Genomic DNA, 25,428 nt, shown 5'->3' with positions numbered 1-25,428 from the left:
AGAAGGTTTTCAAGGATTGCAGAGGGATTTGGGCTGCTTAGAAAAGTGGGCTGAAAAATGGCAGATGGAATTTAATGGTGATAAGTGTGAGGTGCTTCATTTTGGTAAGAAGAATCAGAACAGGACATACGTAGTAAATGGGAGAGCATTGATGAATTCAGAAGAGCAGAAGGATTTAGGAGTAACGGTACATCGTTCCCTGAAGGTAGAAACTCATGTGAATAGGGTGGTGAAGAAGCTTTTTAGTATGCTGGCCTTTATCAATCATTGCATGGAATATAGGAGTTGAGAAGTGATGTTGAGATTGTATAAGGCGTTGGTGCGGCCTAATTTAGAGTTCTGTGTGCAGTTCTGGTCGCCTAATTATAGGAAGGATATAAACAGAGTGGAGAGAGTGCAGAGAAGATTTACCAGAATGTTACCTGGGTTTAAGCATCTAGAGTACAGGGAGAGATTGGGCAGATTAGGTCTTTATTCTTTGGAGCGTAGAAGGTTGAGAAGGGATTTGATAGAGGTATTTAAGATTATGAAAGGGATAGACAGAGTGGATGTGGATAGACTATTTCAGTTAAGAGTAGGAGAGATTGAAACAAGAGGACATGAGTTAAGAGTTAAGGGGCAGAGGTTTAGAGGTAACATGAGGGGGAACTTCTTTACTCAGAGAGTGGTAGCGGTGTGGAATGAGCTTCCGGGAGAAATAGTGGCGGCAGAGTCAATTTTATTATTTAAGAAAAAGCTGGACAGGTATATGGATGAGATGAAGGTGGAGGGTTATGGTCATTGTGCAGGTAGTTGGGACTAGAGAGGAGTGTTTGGTTCGGTGTGGACTAGAAGGGCCTAATGGCCTGTTTCCATGCTGTAATTGTTATGTTGACACTAAGATTGGAGGTGTTGTGAACAGTGAGGACAGTTTCGAATCTTGCAGAGGGATCTGAACCAGCTGGAAAAATGGGATGCAAAATGGTAGATGGAATTTAGTGCAGACAAGTGTGAAGTGTTGAATTTTAGAAAGTCAAACCAAGAAAAGGCATACAGGGTAAATGGTAAGGGACTGAGGAGTGCAGTAGAACAGAGGGGTCTGGGAATGCAGATACAAAATTCGTTGAACATGGCATCATGGATGGATAGGGTTCTCAAGCCAGCCTTTGGTATATTGGCCTTCATAAATCAAAGTACCAAATAGAGTAAAGTAGTTGGGATGTTATGTTAAAGTTGTATGAGGCTAAATTTGGTCACCTAACCACAAGAAAGATATCAATAAGATAGAAAGAGAATAAAGAAGATTTACTGGGAAGTTGCTGGGACTTCAGGAACTGAGGGAAATATTATACAGGTTTGGACTTTATTTCCTTGACCGTAGAAGAATGAGAGTAGATTTGATAGAGGTATTTAAAATTATGGGGAGTATTAACAGAGTGAATGCAAGTGGAAAGATAGAAGGCAACTAAAAATCCCATGAGAATGGGAAATACGAAATTGGCGGCAAATTTTATCAAAGAAGGTACAAAGAGGTTCTTCAAGTATGTGAAGAGTTAAAGAGAGATGAGAGTAGGTATGGGGCCACCAGAAAATGATGCTGGAGAAATAATAATGGAGGTCAAAGAGAACAAGGAACAAAATGAGTATTTTGCATCTGTCTTCACTGTGGAAGACATTAAGAGTGTGTCAGATGTCGAAGGGTGTCAGGGAAGGGAAGTGAGTGCGGTTATTGTTTTAAGGGAGAAGGTGTTCAGAAAGCTGAATGGTCTAAGTCTCCCTGACCAAATGGATTGCACCCTCAGGTCCTGAACGAAGTAGCAGTAGAGATTGCGGAGACATTGATAATGATCTTTCAGGAATCATTAAATTCTGGCATGATCCCGGAGGACCTGAAAATCACAATTGTCGCCCCATGATTAAAGAACAAAGGGAGATAGAAGAAAGGAAATTAGAGACTGATTCGCCTCAGGACAGTGGTTGGGAAGATGTTGGAGTCGATTGTCAAAGATGAGGTTAATTGGAGTCCCATGACAGGGTAGGCCAAAACCAGGAATGGTTTCCTTCAGGAAAAATCTTGTTTGACAAACAAGATTTCTTTGATTAAGTGGCCAGCCGGTTGGGTAAGGGAGATGCAGTGGATGCTGTGTATTGGATTTTCAGAAAGCCTTTTACAAGGTGTCGCACATGAGGCTACTTAACAAGATAAGAGCTCATGGTATCACAGGAAACTTACTAGTGCGGGTAGAGCATTGGGAGATTGGCAGGAAGCAGAGAGTTGGATGATGTTCCACAGGGTTCAGTGTGGGGGCTGCTTTTTATGTTGTACATTAATGAGTTGGATTATAGATTGAATGGCTTTGTGGCCAAATTTGCAGAGGATATGAAGGTAGGTGAAGTTGAAACAAGGAGGTTGCAGAAGGACTTAGATTAGGAAAATTGGCAGAGAAGTGACAAATGAAGTACAATGTTATTAAGTGCACTTCAAGAGAAAAAATAAACAGGCAGACTTTTTTTAAATGTGGAGGAAATTGAAAATACCCAGATGCACAGGGTACAGGAGTCCTTGTGCAGGATAGCCTGAAGGTAAACTTGTAGGTTGAGTCAGTGGTGAAGACAGCAAATGTGATGCTGGCGTTCATTTCAAAGGGTATAGAATATATGAGCAGGGATGTGATGTTGAGGTTTTATAAGACACTGGGGAGACCTCACCTGGAATATTGTTTTGGGCTCCTCATTTAAGAAAGGATGTGCTGACATTGGAGAGGGTTCAAAGGTGGTTCACAAAAGTGATTCCAGGAATGAAAGGGTTATCATATGAAGAGCATTGAATAGCTCCTCTTGGTCTATACTCATTGGAATTTAGAAGAGGGAGAATCTCATTGAAACATATATAGAAAGGTTTTTTTCCCATGGTGGGGGAACATGGGACAAGAGGGCACAGCTTCAGGATTGAAAGGTGTCCACTTAGAATAGAGATGTGTAGAAATTTCTTCAGCCAGAAATCTGTGGAATTTGTTGCCACAGGTCGTTGTGGAGCCCAGGTCATTGGGGTATTTAAGGCAGAGATTGATAGGTTCTTCATCAGCCAGGGCATCAAAAGTTTACAGGGAGAAGGCCGGGTAGTGGGGCCGAGTGGATCAGCTCATGAATATACAGTATAGTGGGGCAGACTCGACGCGTTGAATAGCCTATTTCTGCTCTTCTGTCTCATGGTCTTACTTGAATATCAAAAACAGGAGCAAAGGTCAACCATCTAACAAGATCACAGCTGATCTAGCTGTGGATTCAACTCCATTTACTTGCTGTTCACTCATCACCCTTTATTCCCCTACTCTTCAGGACAATTATCAGTCAATGTTTTAAATATACTTAATGAGGCAGCCTCCACTGCTTCCTTGCACAGAGAATTCCACAGATTTGCCATTCTGCGGGAGAATCAGTTCCTCCTCATAACTGTCCCAAATCTGCTCCTCCTCATATCTTGAGGTCTTGAGTCCCCTAGATCTAGTCTAAAACCAGAAAAGGTTAGGATGGATTCAGTTTAAGACGTTTGACCATTCATCTTCCCTGGTTCTTTGTAGCTTGAGCCAGGGGCTGGTTGGTACAAAACCTCCATCTTTTTCACACTGATTATCAATCCGTAGTTCTTAGCAGCACAGGCAAAGCAACTGGTGATCTTCTGTAAGCCTTCAAGAGAGTGGACAACCAGTGCCCAGTCATCAGCAAACTGTAGCCCATGCGCTATAATGTCCATGACTTTTGTTTTTGCTCTCAGTCTGAGGAAATGTCCTCAGTCCTCAGGGTTTAGGAACTCAGCAGAAGCTGATAATTATAAATGGTTTCTACAGCCCATAAAAGTATTGGTTAACAGGATTTTAATGATGCATGTTTCCCATTATCACAGGTGGATCCATGTATCTACCCATGAAAGCTCCAATTACTCATCGCAAATTTCTCAACTTGGTGGAAGTTCCAAAATCACAGAGGATTAAGGTTAGTTCATTCTCTCTCTCTCCCTCTCCCTCTCCCTCTCTCTCTTTTTCTTTGACTATACTGTATATGCTTCTCTTTGTGTATATACGATAAAATCCTCATTATTTCTCAAACAACTGGCAAATTTGCTTATCCGGCATCTATCAATCTGCTTGGACTATTCACTGCTGTTCTTCAGGATGCCACATCAGACCTGAAGTTAGAGGGCTGATGGCGGGCTCCTCAATCTCGCAGGACTGAGAGCAAAAACAAAAGTCAGGGACATTATAGCGCATGGGCTACATTTTGCTGATGACTGGGCACTGGTTGCCCACTCTCTCGAAGGCTTACAGAAGATCACCAGTTGCTTTGCCTGTGCTGCTAAGAACTACGGATTGACAATCAGTGTGAAAAAGATGGAGGTTTTGTACCAACCAGTCCCTGGCTCAAGCTACAAAGAACCAACTGTCCTCATTGATGACACTCACCTTATTGCTGGCAACAAGTTTTGCTCCCTGGGCAGCACAATAACATCCTCAGCTTCTCTAGACTTAGAGATGGAGTCAAGAACCAGAAAGGCCTGTTTTGCCTTTGGTCAGCTGAAAGATCGGGTTTGGTCACAGAGCATCAGGTTGGCCACCAAGTGCAAGGTGTACAGGGCCGTGGTCATATCAGCTTTGCTGTTTGGATGTGAGACGAGGTGCCCATATTAGAGTAATTTACTTCAGCTTGACCAACTGTGCTGGGCAGGACATTTTATCAGAATGCCTGAAGGAAGACTGACCAAGGATATCTTGTGTTACTAACTGTGTGGTAGTTCCTGAAAATGAGACCAGCAACTGTGGTACAAGGATGTTCTGCACACGAGCCTCAAGAAACCTGACATTGCCCCAATACTGTGGGAGGATCTGGCTCAAGATTGCTTGCAGTGGAGGGATGCCAACAGAAAAGGTGTGGACGCTGCTGAGAACAAGCTTAAAGAGGCAACAGAGGAAAGGCCCAGGAAATGCCAGAATGGAGTTTCTGCCCCTGTTGCCCCCCAGGCTTCACCTGCCAAGAATGTGGCCAGTAGGGCCTGTCATGGATTGGCCTGTCCAGCCCCTCCAGGATGCACATATCAAACCCCACCAACTGACTGGAAGGAACCATCATCATCCTAGAGGATAGATAACCAGAAGATGCTGGATGCAAGGGATTTTATTACATATCTATATAAGGAACCTTCTAGATACCAAATGTTTCATCTGACAACTGTCGTACCCGCTCCAGTGAAGGTGAAGCATATGGGATGCCATTTAGCCTATTGTCTGTGGGCTATACTTCAAAGATGAAGATCACAAATCGTCCTGCTCCTCTCCTCTCTACCCATTGTTCCATAATGTTCATTGAATTGTTTATCATCCCGTGGATCAAGACATAGTGAAAAGTTTTGTTTTGCCTGCTATCCAGCCAAGTCAACCCTTGCTTAATTAAGGCAACGCTTTGCTGAGGACTACAGATCATACTTATACTGAGCCCAACTTTTCTCCCAGTATTGGATTTGCTCCCATGAATTGCTTCAAGGGATTTACAATGATTTTGGTCCATCTGCTTAGATTTGAGGATGACTTGTACTACCTTGTGTGGATCTGAGTTGTCCCACAAGGGAACTCCAGAATTCTACTCCAGGACATAACTTGTGACTTGGTGAGTGTCCATTTTGACTGTTTGGTCTGGCTGACCAAATACATGCATGCAGCAAGCTTGATAGGAAAATTGTGACAGAAGGTTCGTGTTGTACATGGTCTACATCATGTGCAAGACTTCCTTCATCTCCATTAACTGGGGTCTCCGTGAAGTTATTTGAATCAGAGGGATAATTTGACTCTTGTCTCCATCTATCAAACATGAAATTGGAATATTTTATACAAAAATGGCAAAAGTAATCAGAAAAATAGCAATAACTATGCTCAATGTGTCAATATGTTCAATACACAAGTGCCCCGGAGAAACCGTAGGGTGGCACGTTTGGCACAGCGGTTAGCACAATGCTTTACAGCACCAGCGATGGGGACTAGTGCTTGAATCCTCCACTTTCTTTCAGGAGTTTGTACGTTCTCCCCGTGTCTGTATGGATTTTCCCTGAGGACTCCAGTTTCCTCCCACCGTTCAAAACGTATTTGGAGGGTAGGTTAATTGGGTGTAAATTGGGTGGCATGGACTATTGGGCCAAAATGGCGTGTTACCATGCTGTATGTCTAAATTTTAAAAATGAATCTGAGGGTTGTATGTGATGTCATGTTGTACTGTGACGATAAATCTGAATCTGAAATTTAAACTCCATTAGGTCACGCAGCATCCAGAGGAGGTAAAAGGCTGTCAACGTTTTGTCCCTGAGCTCTTTGTCAGGAATCTGGAAAAGCACATAGAAGCCTGAATAAAAAGATGGGGGGAGGAGAGGAGGGGGAGTGGGAGGAGCAGTCTTCCAGGTAAATAATGACTGAATGGCGGTAGTAGGGTCGAAGCGAAAGATAGTGGAGAGTGCAGAGGGTCACAAAGGGAGGCTCTCTGATGAGGAATGAAGGGAAGGGATAGGGGAGCTGGAGGAAAGGAGACACGATGAGGGAAGGAGAGACCAAGGGAAGGGGGTTAATGGAGGTCGATACCCAATGCCATCTGATTGGAGATGGAATACCAAGTTGCTGTTTGTCCAATTTGCAGGGTGGCCTTGATTTGGCAAATTGAGTTAATATGTTGGTTCTATCCACAATTTTAAAATCAAAGTAAATAAATCCAGTGTGGAAATGGATAAAAAAATAGCCACAAGAAAGTCAGGCCCTTGAATCTTGGAGAAGCGAAGAGCAGCTGGGGACTCAGTGGGTCAAGCTGCATTTATGGAGAGAGATAGTAAGCATTTTGGATCGGGATCCATCACTGAGGCTGAAGTAATACCTGAATGAGATGTTGGAATCATCGGCAACCAGAGCCCAGATCCAAACGTCCAGCACGATAAGGAAGTCATCAGTACCCGGGGCCCTTTGGAAGCTCTTTCCCTCAGCAACCTCTCAAATCCTGGTTCCGATATCTGGCTCCTGTAGCTTACAGCCTGGTCTAAATCCTTTGATCTCCAATTTCCATCAGCTCACTGCCTATCTGTCCTTCATCCACAGAGCCCCTCGCTGGTCCACTACCATGGTTGCCAAACTTAAAGTTTTCTCCTCTACTTCTCCTTCTAAATGGGGTGGGGGTGGGGATGGGACGGGGGTGGGGGTGTGGGGGTGGTGGTGGGGTGGTTGTTCTCCCAATTACTGGTACCCTGAGCCAATCCGCTACTCCCAAAGAGTCTGCAACCCCTTGTGGCCGTTGCCAGACATTGGTCCCACCATTTTAAGACCAGACCCCGCCGTAATGGGATTTTAAAGTAAGCAGTGTCAGGTCCTTTAACAGGCTATTTGAAGCCTGTAGGGAGCCGTCAACATTAGGACTGGGTAGTAGGACCCTTTGGAGGAGCGCAGTGTCTCTGCTCCCTACTCTTCTCTGGTCTGCACCAGCAGACATGCAGCTCTGGCAGCACCACCATTTTCATTTTTCATTTCTATGGGGAACAATCTTTCTTCATCTACTTGTCAAAATGGAAGCTGGTAGCCTTGGCCTCTTGAACCTTCTTAGAAAGTTTAGGTGCCTTCCTGACGAATGAGGAGGTGTGAGACCAGGATAAGTCGACCGTTATGCGCTCTTTACACTCTCCAGTACAGCGCCATTGATGTGTCATGGAGTGTGGTCGACTTTCGTCCTCCTAAAGTCCACAATCATCTCCTTAGTCTTGTCCACTTTCAGAATCGGGTTGTTGTTCTCGCACCATTTTACAAGCCGCCCAACCCTTTTCTCTGTAAGATGACTCATCTGTATTGCCAATGAGGCCAACGATTGTTGTATCATCTGCAAACTTTGATTCTGTTAGAACTGAATATGGCAGAATAGTCATGATATTATGTGATTACAACATTTACCTGTTTATTGTGGGAAAGTGGTAAAAAATAGACCCAGAATGAGTGACAAAACCATGACAAAATAACCCAGACTGTGCAGACAATGTTAGACTTCTAATGTTTTGATTTCACAATGTTTAATGAGAAATTTTGAATTTAGCCACATCCCAACACAGTGAACCTACCATAGTTTTTTTTTACTCAGTTGGATCATCTTGTAGATCTCAGCCTACCCAAGGATGTTCATGGCGATATTGACTTTACTTCATTGGTTGGACAGCTGAAAGAATGCATCACTCTACAAGACCAGGCAGACATATTATATGTCTTGTATGTGATTAAGTGAGTAAAACTGCTAAAAACATCTGATCAATAATCTGAACTATCTTTTTGCTTTGATCCACCTCTGCGCCTTCCAGCAGAACACTTTAAGACTCTGTTGCAAGAGCCAGATTGTTGTTGGCACAGAAACAGGCCCTTCGGCCCTCGATGTTCATTCTGACCACCATGTCGATATAGATGAATCCCATGCCTGTACTAACTCCATTTTCCTCTCTGCAGTCTATTTGTCAAAATATGAAGAAGATTGAAAAGGATTCTTCTGTGAACAGACTAGCAGGTTATCTCAATCATTCATATAGCCATGTAAAGGGCACAATTTACAGAATACAATGAAAAGGAAGATTAATTAGCACCAAACGTAAAAGCCCTGTTGTGGGGGTTCATTCAGGAGCCTGGTGGCTGTGAGGAAGAAACTGTCTTTAAGTCTTTTGTTGAATACTTCTATGCACCTGAGGCTTCTCAACGATGGGTAGATGGAAAAGAGAGTAAATTCATGGTCCTTTAATGAGTTGGCTGCCAGTCTCAGGTAATGGGAGATGTCGATGGAGTCCATGGAGGGGAGGAGCTAGCTTCACTAGCTTCTGCAGCTCTTCCATTCTTGAGCAGAGCAGCTTATGTCCCATGCTGTGAGGTATCCAGTAAGCCTGCTTTCAGAGGTGCACCGGTAGAAGTTGTTGAGGGACGGAGAGTACATGTTGAACCTCTATGAAACCTCTTGGAGGTGCTGCCAGTCTTGTAGACAGTCTTGGCTATTGTGTCAACGTGCTTGTCCCAGGTCAGGTCATTGGGGAGATTTATTCCCAAAAATTTGAAACTATCAACTCTTGTGGATCACCCTCATCTTGCTGCATGTCAAAGAATTAAGCTCTAACCTGCTCAAACTCTCCCTATAGTTATTTATTATAGATAAGGATGGGTTTAATTATGGATAAGTAGAGGTCTTAATTATGGAGAAGGATAGGTCTGGGACTCAGGTTGAGATTCTAAATTGGAGAAAGGCCAATTTGGAGGAAATAAGAAAGGATGTAGAAAACATGGTTGTTTTCTGACAGGGGTGGGGTTGGCAAGTGGAAGGCCTTCAAAGGTGAAATTTTTAGAGTGCATAGTTTGCGTATTCTTGTAAGAACAAAAGGCAAAGTTACCAGGCAAAGAGTTCTTGGTTTTTGAGAGATATTAGGGGTCTTGTTAAGAAGAAGAGAAAGAGGTGTATACCGGACGTAGGCAACAAGGAGCAAATGAGGAGGGTACTTGAAGGGTCTAAAAAATGCAAAAAGGAAAGCTAAAAGAAGACATGAGGTTGCTTTGGCAGACAAGCTGAAGGAATATCCTAAGGGTTACTAAGGGTATATTAAGAGCAAAAGGATAGTAAGGGACAAAATTGGTCCCCTTGAAGATCAGAGTGGTCGGCTGTGTATGGAGCATGAAGAAATGGGAGAGATCTTAAATGTTTTCTTTTGCACCGGTGTTTACTCAGGAAACTGACAGAGTCATGAGAAGTAAGGAAAACAAGCAGTGAGGTCATGGAACCTGTACAGATTAAAGCAAATAAGGGTGGATAAATCCCCAAGGCCTGACAAGATATTCCCTTGGACCTTGAGGGAGGCTAGTGTAGAAATTGCAGAGGCCCTGGCAGATATACTTAACATGTCCTTAGTCACAGGTGAGGTTATGTAGGATTGAAGGGTAGCTTATGTTGTTCTGTTGTTTTTAAAAAAAACTCCAAATATAAACAAGGAAATTATAAGCCAGAGTGCCTGACATCAATAGCAGATAAGCTATTAGAAAGTATTCCAAGAGATCAAGTACTTGGATAGTCAAAGGCTGATTAGGGATAGTCAACATGGCTTTGTGCGTGGTAGGTCATGTTTAACCAATCTTATGGAATTTTTTGAGCAGATTACCAGGAAAGTTGATGAAGGAAAGACTGTGGATATACATACACTTTAGTAAGGCCTTTGACAAGGTTCCACGTGAGAGATTGGTCAGGAAGGTTCAGTGGGCTCGGAATTCATGCTGAAGTAGTGAAATGGATTTGACATTGGTTTTATGGGAAAAGTCAGAGAGTGGTAGGGGATGATTTGACTGGAGGCATGTGACTAGTGGTGTGCCTAGTGGTGTGCATTGTTGTTTTTTATCTATATGAATAATCTAGATGATAATATGGTAAATTGCAACGGTAAGTTTGCAGATGACACAAATTGGAAGTGTAGTGGACAGCAAGAAAGGCTTTCAAAGTTTGCAGAGGGACCTGGTATAGCTGGAAAAATGGGATGCAAATTGGCAGAATGAAATGCAGACAAGTGTGAAAGTATTGCACAAACCAGGACATACACGCTAAACAGAAGGGCACTGAGGAGTGCAGTTGAACAGAGGGATCTGGGAATACAGATACATAATTCCTTGAAGTCACAAGTAGGTAGGGTCGTAAAGAGAGCTTATGGCACATTGGTCTTTATAAATCAAAGGCTGAGTATTGGGATGTTATTGTAAAATTGTATAAGACATCGGTGAGGCCAAATTTGGAGGATTGTGTGCAGTTTTGGTCACCTAAATATAGGAAAGATATCAATAAAATTGCAGAGAAGATTTACTGGGATGTTGCCAGGACTTGAGGAACTGAATTACAGGAAAAAGTTAAGACTTTCTTCCCTGTGGAGTATAAGAGGGGAGATTTGATTGAGATATACAAAATTATGAGGTGTATAGATAGACTAAATGCAAGCAGTCTTTTTCCACTGAGTAGGTGAGATACAAACCAGAGGACAGGATTTAAAGAGTGAAGTTTAGGGGGAACATTAGGAAGAATTTTTTCACACACAGTGTGGTGGAAGTGTAGAGCGAGCTGCCGACTGAAGTGGTGAATACGGCCTTATTTGTATATGTACATGGATGAGAGGGGTATGGAGGGCTATGGCCTGGATGAGGGTCAGTGAGATCTAGCAGAATAATAGTTCGGCACAGAATTGAAGGGCCAAAGGGCCTGTTTTCTGTGCTGTAATGTTCTATGGTTCTAAAGGTCAGACACCCCCACAATTCTTTGCAAAATCCTCATAAATCTTCTCAGCACCCTTTCCAGCTTGATGACATTTTTCCTGCAGTATGTTGAGCAAAACTGAACACAATACTTCAAATGGGGCCTCTCCAATGTCTTCTACAAAGTAGTTTGGCATCATGTCAAGTTCCTGAACTGAGTAAATCCTTATCCTCATCCCAAAGTGAGCTGAGACCTCACCCTGACCATTTCTCATGTTCATTTCAGGTCATGTCGTTTGATTGATTTAATGAGGTAACATCACAGTGCAGTAACTCTGAATCACCAATCTGATGCCATGTATATTCTCATGGACCAATGCATTGTTGCACTGAAAAGAGGCAAGCTGCAGGCACTTAGAAAATCAGCCTCACCATGACCTTGAGTCGGAGTAACATTTGGCATGGATGTTATTCCCTTATCATAAATATTAAACATCACAACAAATCAAGCATTTCAGTTCAAGAGCCATGAGTTAATGTTGCAGCTGGTTAGATTATGCTTGCAGTTCTGGATGTCTCATGTCAGGAAGGATGTAGATGCTTCGGAGAGACTGCAGAGCTGATTTATCAGGATCTTGTTTGGATTGCAGACAGGTCAAGTAAGGTTAACAGGAGTGATGAAGGTAGAGAGGCAATTCTACAGAAGTATGCGAGGTAAAGCTGGTGTGGGTAGCCAGCAGCTTTTTCCTGGCACTACAATAGCAAATTACAGAGGACATCTGAATAAGGTGAGTGGAGGAAAGTTTAGCAGAATCATCGGAGGTAAGATATTTACACAGAAAGTGATGGGCGCCTGGAATGCATTGTTAGGGGTGATGGTGGGGTCTGGTACAAGAGGGACATTCAAAAGACTCTTACAGAGGCACATGGATGTCAGAAAATGAGAGGGTTATGGTGTGTGAGAGGGGTTTAGATTGTGTGGAGTAAGTTTCCATTGGTTGACACAACATCATGGGTGGAATGGCCTGTACTGTGCTGTCAAGTTTGAACTTTAAAAGTACCCTTAATCATTGTTTTTCACCTTGAACTAAAAACTGTTTAGAGTATCTATTCTCATAATAATTCTCCATGTAATGGTTTCTCCCCAGTCATTGCGGTATCTTTTGAGACCTCTTTATATTACTATGACTCTCTGGGTTCATTGGTAAGTATAGAGCTGATAAGCCAAAAGGGCTGCTCGATTACTTTTTTGCATTGCAGTGGTTATGTGTGGAGCCCTTCATTTTGCCAAGAATTGGTGGTAGACTCTTCAGGGTGTGCAGGTTGGAGCCCCACACTCCCAAACTACATCTTCCTACCTTTTGAAAGACGGCCTCTGTCATGTCTCAAACCTACATGTATTTCATTGTCTGAAACATGCTGATGGGTCATCTCTGCCCAAAGTGAGGGCCAGAAGATTAGCATCACCTCTCCTGTGGGGTTTTTGGCCACCGGAGCCCCCACGATGGGTTGAAGACCATGCGAGGCAGTAGAAATGGAGTTGGTTCATGGGGATAGGAGCATCAGCAGGAGGAAGTGTGTGCAGCTCTCCTCTCTGAGTGTATTCAAAGATCAGACTATTTCCACAGCCAGCAAAGCTGCAGGATAAACCAAGCATTTAAAAGATGCAGCAAAGTACATTTTCTCCTTCATCCCTTGAACACAGGGGCCCGGAGTGGGACACAAACATCGGGGGACAGAGTGGTGCCACAGTACGTAGCCTGATGACGGAGCTCTACTGTAAAGCTGGACACAACCGCGAGTGGGGACTGATCCGCTATATATCAGGCATGCTCAGGAAGAGGATTGAAGTCCTTGCTGAGGTAGGTGGAAAGTTATCGGCCTGCTGCTGTGGGCTCAACCGCACAGCAGTGTTTTCTGGGTCTGGGTGTGTGTCAAGGTCTGGGTGGTCAGTGTAAATCTCTGAAACTGGGTAATGAGTGTTATGGTTGGGTAATGAATGTAGATCCCGGGGTCTGGGCGGCGAGCGAAAAATCTCGGGGTCTTGGTGGCGAGTGCAGATCTGGGTGGTGAGAGTCGGATCTCGGGGTCTGGGTGGCAAGCGCAGATCTCGAGGTCTGGGTGGCGAGCGCAGATCTCGGGGTCTGGGTGGCGAGCACAGATCTCAGGGTCTGGGTGGCGAGCGCAGATGTCAGGGTCTGGGTCTGGGCGGCAAGCGACAGATCTCGGGGTCTGGGCGGCGAGTGCAGATCTCGGGGTCTGGGCGGCGAGTGCAGATCTCGGGGTCTGGGCGGCGAGTGCAGATCTCGGGGTCTGGGCGGCGACTGCAGATCTCGGGGTCTGGGCGGCGACTGCAGATCTCGGGGTCTGGGCGGCGAGTGCAGATCTCGGGGTCTGGGCGGAGAGTGTCAGATCACGGGGTCAGGGCAGCGAGCGCAGATCTTGGGGTCTGGGTCTGGGCAGTGAGCGAAAAATCTCAGGGTCTAGGCGGCAAGTGCAGATCTCGGGATCTGGGTGGAGAGAGTCAGATCCCAGGGTCTGGGTGGTGAGTGCAGATCTCAGGGTCTGGACCTGGGCGGCGAGCGTCAGATCTCGGGGTCTGGGCCTGGACGGCGAGCGTCAGATCTCGGGGTCTGGGCCTGGGCAGCGAGCGAAAGATCTCGGGGCCTGGGCAGTGAGCGAAAGATCTCTGGGTCTGGGCGGCGAGTGCAGGTCTCAGGGTCTGGGTGGGAAAGCGTCAGATCTCGGGTTCTGGGCGGCGACCACAGATCTCGGGGTGTGGATGGTGAACATCAGATCTCCGGGTCTGGGCAACGAGCGCAGATCTCGGGGTCTGGGTCTGGGCGGCGAGCACAGATCTCAGGTTCTGGGTCTGGGTGGTGACCGTCAGATCTCGGGGTCTGGGTCTGGGTGTCTGATCTCGGGGTCTGGGTGACGAGTGACAGATCATGGGATCTGTTTGGATCATGTTTAGAAACCCATACAAGATACTGAAGCGAAGTGAGGTCAAACCGCTTTGAGATATTGTGTTTTTCCTATATTCTTGATGGGAACTGCCCAAAAAATTGTCAATGGTTCTATGTAATCATCTGAGTTCTTTCCAGACAGGGTGTGTTGGTGTGAGGTCTGTTTGGGCTTGGGTTTATTCCTCTCCTCTTCCAGCTTGACGCTATTTGCGATTTGACATTGTGCTTGTCCTGCAGGCCTGTACAGACATCTTGTCGCATCAGAAGCAGCTGACGATTGGTCTCCCCCCAGAGCCACGTGAAAGGATCATCACAGCGTGAGTACTTAATGGCTTCCCTACCCTCCTCCTCTCAGGTGCTGAGATTCAGCTTGGTCCATAGAACAATTACAGCACAGAAATAAGCCTCCATTCTGTGCATTTTTTCTGTCCATTTTTTTTCCTAGTCACACTGACTTGCACCCAGCCCATTGCCCTCCATGCATCTCCCATCCATGGACCTGTCCAAATACTTCTTAATTGTTAAAACTGAGCCCACATTTGCCAATTTAGCTGGAAGCTCGTTCCACACTCCCACCACTCTCTGTGTGAAGAGGTTCCCCCTCATGCTCCCCCTAAACTCTTCCTCTTTCACTCTAACCCATGACCTCTGATTTGTATCTCACCTACCCTCAGTGGTGACTGACATGGGGCTAATTTAATTGGGGGATAATGTTTGATGCAGACACTTTGGGCAAACGGGCTGTTCCTGTGCTGTACTGTTCTTTGTTTTAGATATTCATTATGTTTGGTATTTGCATTTCCCTCTGACAACTCACTGGGTTTTTATTTGCCAACCTGATGTCTTTTGCTAACTGGTTCATGTGTAAATTGTTCTCCACCACCGAGACCTGTGTGGTTATATATTTCTCCTGATGCCTCCGCTCGTTCAAACTCTCTGCTCAGATGGCCAGCGCTGCGCTTTCAGTGCTGCCACATGAACGACCATTCCACATGCCTGAATCCGCTTCTGTGGGCGCATTCTTGGCAGAGAATGCACCTGAAGCAGCCTACTGTGTTGTATCTCTAAAGTCAAATGGAGTGTGACCACTCACTGCTTTGGAGTCAGCCTCCAGGAGTGAACACCCACATATCTTGTGTACCCCAAACAGTTCTGATCACCACATTTGGGAAGGCACAATTGTATGGGATAGGGGGAAGAAGAGATTCATCAAGGATTTTTCTGGGATTGGAAGGGTTAAATGGGTCAGTGTGGTCTTTGGGACAATGGATGCCGAGGGGACACTTGATTGAGGTGTACAAAATGATGAGTTTGAAGACAGAAAAAATAAGGGAGGAGCTATTTCCCATTCCAGAGTGGTCCAAAACCAGGGGACAATGCTTGGAGCAATTGGTAGAAGGATTGAAGAGGAGTATTTATTTTTCTGGAGAGTGGGGAGATCAGGGGTTCATCGTGTGGGTGGAAGTCAGAAATAGGAAGGGAGCAATCACTGGACTAGGTATGATCTATAGGCTCCCAAATAGCACTCATGATATCAAGGAGTAGATAAGCAGGCAGATTTTGGAAAGGTGCAGGAAGTACAGGATCGTAGTTATGGATGATTTCAAATTCCCTAATATTGACTGGCACCTCCTGACTGTAAGAGGGTTAGATGGGGCTGAATATGTCAGTTGTGTACAAGAAGGATTCTTGACACAGTATGTGGACCGGCTGACGAGAGGAGAGATCCACACTGGATCTGGTTCTGGGGAATGAACCTGGTCAGGTGGCGGACCTCTCGGTGGGAGAGCATTTTGGTGAGAGTGACAGCAACTCCCGTAGCTTCCACATAGCTATGGAAAAGAATAAAAACAGTCAAACTGGGAAAGTGCTTAGCTGGGAAAGGGCTAATTATGAAGGGACGAGGCAGGAACTAGTGAGAATAAATTGGAAATGTGTTTAAAGGTGAAAGTGCAGAAGTAATGTGGAGGAAGTTTAGGGACCACTTTTACAGGGTTCAAGATAGGTTTGTCCCACTTGAAGAAGCAGGTTAGGCAACTAGTCAAGAGGGAGAAAGAAGCATACATTAGATATAGAAAGCAGGAATCAGGATGGGCTCATGAGAAGTATATGGTAGCCAGGAAGGAGCTTAAAAAATGATTTAGGAGAGCTCGAAGGAGGCATGAGAAGGCCTTGACATGTAGAATTAAGGAAAACCCCAAGACGTTCTATGTGTATGTGAAGAAGAGAAGGTTGAGTAGAATGAAGCTGGGGCTGCTAAAGGAAGCAACATGTGCCTGGAGACAGACGACGTTGGGGAGGTCCTAAATGAATACTTTGCTTCAGTATTTACAAGAGAAAAGGACCTTGATTACGGTGAGGTCGAAATTCAACAGGCCTGTGTCTGGACAATTAAGGAACTGAAAGTGTTGGACCTCTTAAAAACATCAAAGTTGGTAAGTCCCTGGGGCCAGACGTGATATACCCTGGGCTGCTGTGGGAACTGAGAGCAGAGATAGTTGGGGCATTAGCTCTGATCTTTGAATCCTCTTTGGCCACAGGGAGGGTTCCTGATGTTTGGAGAATGGAAAATACAGTCCCCTTGTTTTAAAAAGGTAATAGAGAGAATCCTGATAATTTTGGAATGGTGAGTCTTACGTCAGTGGTTCTTAAGGATAGGATCTGTGAACATTTGGAGAAGTACAGTCGACTCAAGGATAGTTAGGATGGCTTTGTGAAGGGAAGGTTTTGCCTTACAAATTTAACTGAGTTTTTTGAAGAGGTAACAAAAGAAATTGATGAGGGTAGGATGGTAGATGTGGTCTATATGATTTTAGTAAGGCATTTGACAAGTCCCCCATGACAGACTCATCCAGAAAGTCATGATTCACGGGATCAGTGGAACCTTGGCTGTGTGGATAAAAAATTGGCTTGTAGGAAGAAAGCAGAGAGTAGTAGTGGAAGGAAAGTATTCTGCCTGGAGGTCAGTGACTTGTGGAGTGCCACAGGGATCTGTTCTGGGAGCCCTGCTCTTTGTGATTTTTATAAATGACCTGGATGAAGAGGCAGAAGGTTTGCAGATGACACAAAGGTTGGAGGAGTTGTGGATGGAGCTGAAGGTTATTGAAGGTTACAAGAGGATATAGACAGGTTGCAGAGTTGGGCAGAAAAGTGGCAGATGGATTTCAATTTGGATAAGTGTGAGATGATGCATTTTGGAAGGACAAGCCAGAAGGCTGAATACAGGGTTAATAGTCGGTTACTTAAGAGTGTGGATGAATAGAGGGACGTTGGGGCTCAAATCCATACATTCCTCAATGTCGCCCCACAGGTTGATAGGATAATTAAGGTCCATGGGATGCTGGGATTCACTAATTCAGGTCATGTTGCAAATCTACAAATCTCTGGTAAGACCACACAGAGCATTATGTTCAGTTCTGGTCACCTCATTATAGGAAGGATGTGGAAGCTATGGAGAGGGTGCAGAGGAGATTTACCAGGATGTGGCCTGGATTGGGAAACAAATATTATGAGGCAAGGTTAGCAGAGCTGGGACTCTTTGGAGCATAGAGGGATGAGAAGAGACTTAATAGAGGTCCCCAATATTATGAGAGGCATAGATAGGGTGGACAGCCAGCACCTGTTTCCCAGGGCAGGATCAGCAAACACCAGAGGACATCTGTACAATGTTAAGGGAGGGAAGTTAGGGGAGACATCAGGGGTAAGTTTTTTTTACACCGACAGTTGTGGGGGCCTGGAATGCCTTGTCAGGGTTGCTGGTGGAGGCTGAAACATTAGGGGCATTTAAGAGACTTAGTTGGACACATGGATGAAAGAAAAATAGATGGTTATGCGGAAGGATTATATAGGTTGACACAACATCGAGGGCCGAAGGGCCTGTACTGTGCTGTATGTCTCAGAAACCCTCATCACATTTATTTGGTTTGCCATTAAAAGTGTCTGTTTAATTGTCTTGTGTGCAAGCACAAACCTCAATCAAGCAACAAACCTTACAAAGGACCCCTATCACCTCTTTTCACTATTCCGTCCAGGCAGACGGTACAGAAACCTGAAGACCAGCACTTCTCAGTTCAAGAACAGTTTTTTAACCAATGGACCTCCCCTTACTCCCCAAACCAGAAAGGGATCCGGTGCCCAAGGTGAGCAAGGTGACCTGATGTCTACCGTGATGAAGTTTTGATTATGGAGCAAATCAACTTCAGTGTCTGGGAGGACCTGGACCCACCTCATTTGCCCTATCATCATAACAGGTTAAATGTAGACACTCTCTCACTGTGTTGGATCATCTTGACTACAGGAACAGGCTCTTGTTCATTGACTGCATTTGGGCACCATTCAACCAGCAGAATTTGTGACCAAGCCAAGGGATCTGGGTCTCTGTTTCTCCTTCTGCAACTGGATCCTCGATCCTTCTCGCTGACCATCAACACAGGCACACTCCAAGGCTCTGTGCTTAGTTTCCGACTCTATTTCATGTATGTTCATGGGTCTACAGCCAAGTTTGGCTCCAACTCAATCCACAAATTCACTGATGACACCACTGTTGTTGCCTGAATAACTGGAAATTATGAGTCAGAATGCAATATGAAGATCAAGAACCTAGCGGGATGCTGCCAGAGCAACAATCTTTCTCTCAACATCACCAAGACCAGGAGCTGATTGTTGATTTTAGGAAGGGGATTTCCACATTGATGGGACGGAGATGGAGAGGGGAAGAACCAAGTTCCTGGAAGTCTATATTTCCAACTTCTGGAGCCAGCACATCAAGGCAACCATGAAGAAGGTACACCAGCACCTCTAGTTTGGAAGGAGTCTGAGGAGATTTAGCATGTCATTGGATAGCCTGTCAAACATCTGCAGGTGCACGGTAGAAGATATCCTGACTGGTTGCATCACGTCCAGGTTTGGGAATGTGAGCATCTGGGACCGCAGAAGGTAACAAACGTAGCCAGGTCCATCACAGGCTCTGACCTCCCACCCATTGCAGACATCTATGTGAGGCGCTGCCTCAAGAAGGCAGCCAATGTCATAAAAGACCCCCATGTAAACTGACCCTGGAACGGTTGGCAGCACAATTAGCGTAACTGGAGGCATGGTTTCCGCAGCGGTTAGCATAACGCTATTACAGGAATGTGAGAGTGGGACTGTGAATGAAAGGAGGTGTGGTTAGAAAGCAGCGGGATAGGCACATACTTGTTTAAATCTTGCCAGGGTCTGCGAGAGAGGGACTGTGAACATGAGGAGTGGTTAAAACGCAGCGGGAGAGGTAAGAGTTTAAATTCCTCCATTGGCCAATTAGCTGCAGCCAATAAAAGGAAGGGAAAGTCAAGCAGAGTGGCCATTGTTAGAGCAGCCAGTGGGTGAGTGGCTCAGTGTAGTGGTGAGACTTTGAGGCTTTGGTTCGTGAGGGTTCAGTGAGCAGAGGCTGGGGTGAAGGTGTAAGATTTGAGGCAAGGTAAGGCCAGAGACTTGCTCTTGTAGAATGTGAGTAGTCACGGAAGCCAACACTATCCTTGACAACTTCGTCCGTGAGGTGCATCCAGCTGCAGCTCCTTACAGTCCATGTTAGGGAATTGGAGCTGGAGCTGGATGAACTCCGGATCATTGGGGAGGCTGAGGGAGCTGATAGACAGGAGTTACAGGGACTCTATTACACCTTGGAGGCAGGAGAGGGAAAGAGCCAGGCTGACAGTGCAGGGCACCCCTGTGGCCTTTCCCCTCAGCTATTGGACAGACCAATAGCTCCGTGGTTGGCTCTGAGTCTCAGAAGGGAAGGATGAAGGTAGGTAGAGTGATAGACATAAGGGACTTGATATTTCGGGGAACAGGTAGGAGATTCAATGGCCGTAAAAGAGACTCTAGGATTGTGTGTTGCTTCCAGGGTGCTTGAGTCCAGGATGTCTCTCAATGGATGCAGAACATTATTAATTGGGAGGGTGAGCAGCCACAGGTTGTGGTGCATGTTAGTACCAATTACACAGACAGAGGTCCTGCAAAGGTGGCACGGTTGGTGTAGCGGTTGATGCAACACCTTTACAGTCTCAGTGACTGGGACCAGGGTTTGAATCCTGTGCTGTCTGAAAGGAGTTTGTATGTTCTCTGTGTTTCTTTGTAAGTTTTCCCCAGGGGCTCCGGCTTCCTCTCACTGTTCAAAATGTACCAGGGGTTGTAGATTAATTGGGCAGCATGGACGGTTGTGGGCTGAAATAACCTGTTACTGTGCTGTATGTCTAAATTTAAAGTTTAGGGAGTTAGGAAAGAGACTGAAGTGCAGGACCTCCAAAGTGGGAATCTCTGGATTACAATATGACTAAGTTCAATTTGAGATTCAACAAGGAGAAACTGAAGTGAGATGTGTCGGTTGTTCAGGGGAGTGAAGGGAATTATAGTGGGATGGGAGAGGAACTGGCCAAAGAAGATTGGAAGGGGACACAAGTTGGGAAAATGGCAGACAGTAATGGATGGAGTTTCTGCAAGAAATGAGGAAGGTGCAGGATAAATACAGACCAAAAAGGAGGAAATATTCAAATGGAAAAATGTCACCACTGTGGCTGACAAGGGAAGTCAAACCCAGCATAAATGCAAGAGAGAGGGCAGATAGTGGGAAGATAGAGAATTGGGAATGTTTTTAAACTTGGAGAAGGCAACTCAAACACTCCTAAGGATCGATGGCTAGCAAATAATATCAAAGAACTTCTTCAAGTATACAAAGAGTAAAAGAGAGGTGATAGTAGGTATGGGGTCACTAGACAATGATGCCGGAGAAATAATAATGAAGACAAGGAGATGGCAGAGGAACAAAATGATAATTTTGCATCAGTCTTCACTGTGGAAGACATTAATAGTGTGCCAGATGTCTAAAGATATCAGGGAAAAGAAGTGGGTGCAGTTAGTATTTCAAGGGAGAAGGTGCTAAGAAAGCTGAATGGACTAAAGATGGATAAGTCTCCCTCGTGCAGGATAGCCTGAAGGTAAGTTTGCATATTGAGTCAGTGGTGGAGAAGGCAAAAGCAATGCTGGCATTCATTTTAAGAAGAATATAAGAGCACGGATGTGATGTTGAGGCTTTTAAGGTCCTGGTGAGACCTCACTTGGAGTATTGTGAGCAGTTCTGGGCTCCTCATTTAAGAAATGATGTGCTGACATTGGAGAGGGTTCAGAGAGGTTTAAAAGGATGATTCAGGAAATAAAAGGGCTATCATACGAGGAGCATTTTACTACTCTTGGCCTTGCTTGTTGGAATTTAGGAGAATCTGCAGGGATCTCACTGAAACATTTTAAATGTTGAAACTCGTCAACAGTGTAGATGTAGAAAGGTTGTTTCCCCTGGAGGTAGAGACCAGGACAAGAGGGCACAACTTCCGGATAGAAGGGCATCTACTTCGAACAGAGGCAGAGGAATTTCTTCAGAGTAAGTCTGTGGAATTTATTTCCATAGGCCGTTGTGGAGGCCAGCTCATTGGGGTATTTAAGACAGTGATTGATAAGTTCTTGATTATCCAAGTCATCAAAGGTTTTGAGAAGGTATCTCTATGTCTTAATCTGGGGTTGTCTGTAAGAAATTTTTATTCTTTCCATATGTCTGCATGAGTTTCTTCTGGGTGCTCTGTTTACTTCCTACCCTTGAAAAATGTTTGGGGATTGTGAGTTAAGTGGTGCATTTGGGGATGCATTTCGGGCTTGTGGGCCCGAAGGACCAGTTACTGTGCTTGTATGACTGAATTTCAAAAATTACCCTGATCACAACCTCTTCTCACTGCTACCTTTGGGCAGAAGGAAGAGTAGCTCGAAGACCAGCACTTTCAGGTTCAAGAACAGTTACTTTCCAACAGCGTACTCATCTCATCTTGGTGCAATTAATCAGGGACTGCTCCAACACCACATTTTTTTGCACGAGGATAACCGTGAATATGTATCATGTCTTATATATTTATTATCTCTTTTAATTTTCTAAAATTAGTTTACCATCATCGTTTTAATTCCAAGTGCCTGTTTGACTGCAGCAAGTAAGAATTTCAGCACAAATGTTCATTTTATAAGGTGTATGACAATAAAGTCATCATCATCATCCATATTTTTGTAATGTTTTATTCTGATAGGTTTTTACACAACCAAGACAAAATATTCTAAACCTTTCAAGAAGTGTTCTATCTGCATGTGATATTGTTGAGATGCCTTTTCTTTAATTTCCCAGTCCTCTACCACCTGATGAACTCGCAGAGCTGATTTTTGAAGCAAGTGGACTTGACATCAGCTTAGCAGTCCTGACCCAGGTACAATCTGTGTTGGTGTTCCTCAATAGAAAGGGATCTTTCCAGTGTTTCACCCCTATCATTGTCTCACTCTTGTACTCTACCTGGTTTAGGAACTCATGGTCTATCTTGCGATGTACGTTAGGACACAACCATGTCTCTTTGCAGAGATGCTCAGATTGAGAATTGGACTCATCATTCAGGTGATGGCCACCGAGCTTGCCTATACTCTCAGCTGTTCAGGTATGGAAGTTTACCCTCATCGCCCTTGACTGTTCTACTGTTCTAGTTCACCCTGAATCTTCTGAGAGCTTTGAGACAGAACAACGTGGTGTGGCCAATGGCATCAGCAATCTGTTTCTGCTGGAAGTTAGGAATCCATGAATTCATAGGGGTCGCCACAGTGGATGCAGGGGGAACGAGGGCTCATGGCTTGAGAAAAAGCAATGAGCAGAACTGGAACTGAGAAAGAGAGACTCCAGGTGATGGGAAATGGGAGCAACACACAAAGTGGCCGAGAAACTCAGTAGCCCAGGGAGCAACTGTGGAAGGCAATAGATAGTCAACCTTTTGGGCCCGACCCACTGAGTTCCTTCAACACTTGGTGTGGCTTAAAGCAGAAACAAGACAAGGCGTGGAAGCTTCGGAGAGGGTGCAGAGCAGATTTCCCAAGATTTTGCATGAATTGGAAAACGTCTTATGAAACAAAGTTGACAGACTTGAGCTTTTCTCTGTGGTGTGATAAAGGATGGCAATCGAGATATAGAAGACCATGAGGTTAGACAGCCAGTATGTTTTTTTTTCCTGGGGCAATGACAGCAAGTTCCAGATGACATCTGTTTGAGGTGAGTGGAGGAAATTTTAGGGGAGATGTCTGAGGTAAATTATTTTACTCAGCGTGGTGGATGCCTAGAATTCATTGCCAGGTAGTGATGGAGACGAGTACAATAAAGACATTTAAAATCCCATTAAATGGTGGTTGTAAGAAAAATAGAGGGTTATGGGTATAGGTGGGGAAGAAGGTTTCCCTAGGTTGGTACATCCAAGGGCCTGTACTGTGGAGTAATGTGCTGTGTTCTAAAACCTTTTGACTTTTCCCATGATGCTCTCGCTGTCTACGCAGGGGAAGAAGCTTCTGAGAATTTGATGAATCTGAGCCCCTTCGATGTGAAGAAACTCCTGCATCACATTCTCAGTGGAAAAGAGTTTGGTGTCGAAAAAAGTGGTCAGTGTCAGCTCCCTTTGTGTGGACCTGTTACAAGTTCCTTTTACCTTATTGTAATTGATGGAATTTTTGTTATTTGCTGGAAAATCATTTTCCCAATCCCCTGGCAGATTCAGCAGTTTAGCTTTCCTGCTGGTTGAAGAGCAGGTTTTGGAATATCATCATCGTCATCTCCTTTTTGTAAGGCAAGTCATAAAATCAGTGCCCTCTCATTTCAGCCACCCTCAATCACGAGAAGCAGTCGTGCTTCATGTTCAAGTTCATTATCATCTGATTGTATATGTACAATCAGACAAAACAGTGTTTCTCTGGAGCATGGCGCGTGCACACACAATACTTAGCACATAATAATCACATATGTACTTAGAGAAACAATGTAAAATATATATATATATATATATATTTATATATATATATATATATATATATATATATATATATATAAAAGCATTTTTGAATAATTTACTCGGTTACAGGATAACGTTTATCAAACTCCCAGCCAAGCTATTTCCCAGCCTGGGAGGCCTGGTTTTGATGCTGCTGTAGCTCATTCCCAATGGTAGTGAGTCAAAGACACTTTGTCCTGGATGGAAAGAGTGTTCACTAATTCTTTGAGCCCGTTTTAAACAACACTCCTGGTGAATGAATAAATGACCTGGATGAAGAGGCGGAAGGATGGGCCAGTAAGTTTGTAGATAACACGAAGGTTGGAGGAGTTGTGGATGGAGCTAAAAGCTGTTGAAGGTTACAAGAGGATATTGACAGGATGCAGAGTTGGGCAGAAAAGTGGCAGATGGAGTTCAATCCGGATAAGTGTGAGGTGATATATTTTGGAAGGACAAACCAGAAGGCTGAGTTCGGGGTTAATGGTTGGTTATTTAAGAGTGTGGTTGAACAGAGGGACATTGGGGTTCAAATCCATACATCCCTCAAGGTCACTGCACAGGTTGATAGGATAGATAAGAGGGCCTATGGGATGCTGGGATTCATTAATAAGGAGATTGAGCTCAGGAGTATAGAGGTCATGTAACAACTCTACAAATGTTTGGTGAGACCACACAGAGTATTGTGTTCAATTCTGGTCACAATGGATGTGGAAGCTATGGAGAGGGTGCAGAGGAGATGTACCAGGATGTTGCCTGGATTGGGGGAAAAAAGTATTTTGAGGCAAAGTTAGCAGAGCTGGGACTTTTATCTTTAGAGCGTAGATGGATGAGAGGAGACTTGATAGAGGTCTACAAGATGATGAGAGGCATCAATAGGGTGGATAGGCAGTGCCTGTTTCCCAGCAAACACCAGAAGACATCTGTACAAAGTGAAGGGTTGGGAAATTTAAGGGAGATGTCAGGGGTAGGTTTTTTTACACAGAGTTGTGGGTGCCTGGAATGTCTTGGTGGGAACAGTGGTGGAGGCTGAAACATTGGGAGCTTTGAAGAAACTCAGATGAAAGAAAAATGCTTTTTTATATATACATGGATGAAAGAAAAATAGAGAGTTAAGGGGTTTAGTACTCTTTTTAGGAAGGAATATAGGTTGGCACCACATTGAGGGCTGAAGGGCTTGTACTCTATGTTCTCTGAATGTCATCAATAGAGGAAAGGGAATTTGACAGATTCCTCAGCAGTACTCAGCTGGGAATACAACCTGCCCAAGTGTTTTACGTATCTGGGAAGCTGCATCAAATAAAGCTTTCATTATATCTACACTTTGTACTCATGTATATGACAATAAACTTCACTCATTCTTAGAAA

At 44.6% G+C, this 25,428-nt stretch overlaps 1 protein-coding gene across 4 annotated transcripts in view; it reads left to right on the top strand.

Moving 5' to 3' along the window:
• The window catches only part of LOC138738973 (phosphorylase b kinase regulatory subunit alpha, liver isoform-like), a 207,767-nt gene that overhangs the window by 149,771 nt on the left and 32,568 nt on the right, over positions 1 to 25,428 (top strand). For all 4 annotated transcript variants that reach the window (XM_069890252.1, XM_069890251.1, XM_069890248.1 and 1 more), the window contains 7 exons: positions 3,884 to 3,972; positions 8,125 to 8,261; positions 12,940 to 13,096; positions 14,438 to 14,517; positions 22,395 to 22,473; positions 22,566 to 22,695; positions 23,576 to 23,677. In XM_069890252.1, the coding sequence (XP_069746353.1) occupies positions 3,884 to 3,972; positions 8,125 to 8,261; positions 12,940 to 13,096; positions 14,438 to 14,517; positions 22,395 to 22,473; positions 22,566 to 22,695; positions 23,576 to 23,677 (774 nt within the window). The remainder of the gene's footprint in view (positions 1 to 3,883; positions 3,973 to 8,124; positions 8,262 to 12,939; positions 13,097 to 14,437; positions 14,518 to 22,394; positions 22,474 to 22,565; positions 22,696 to 23,575; positions 23,678 to 25,428) is intronic.

This window comes from Narcine bancroftii, chromosome 7 (assembly GCF_036971445.1).
Source record: "Narcine bancroftii isolate sNarBan1 chromosome 7, sNarBan1.hap1, whole genome shotgun sequence".
NCBI classification, from domain to species: Eukaryota; Metazoa; Chordata; class Chondrichthyes; order Torpediniformes; family Narcinidae; genus Narcine; species Narcine bancroftii.
The sequence above is the reverse complement of the archived record's forward strand: the minus strand, read 5'-3'. Positions and strand labels throughout refer to the sequence as shown.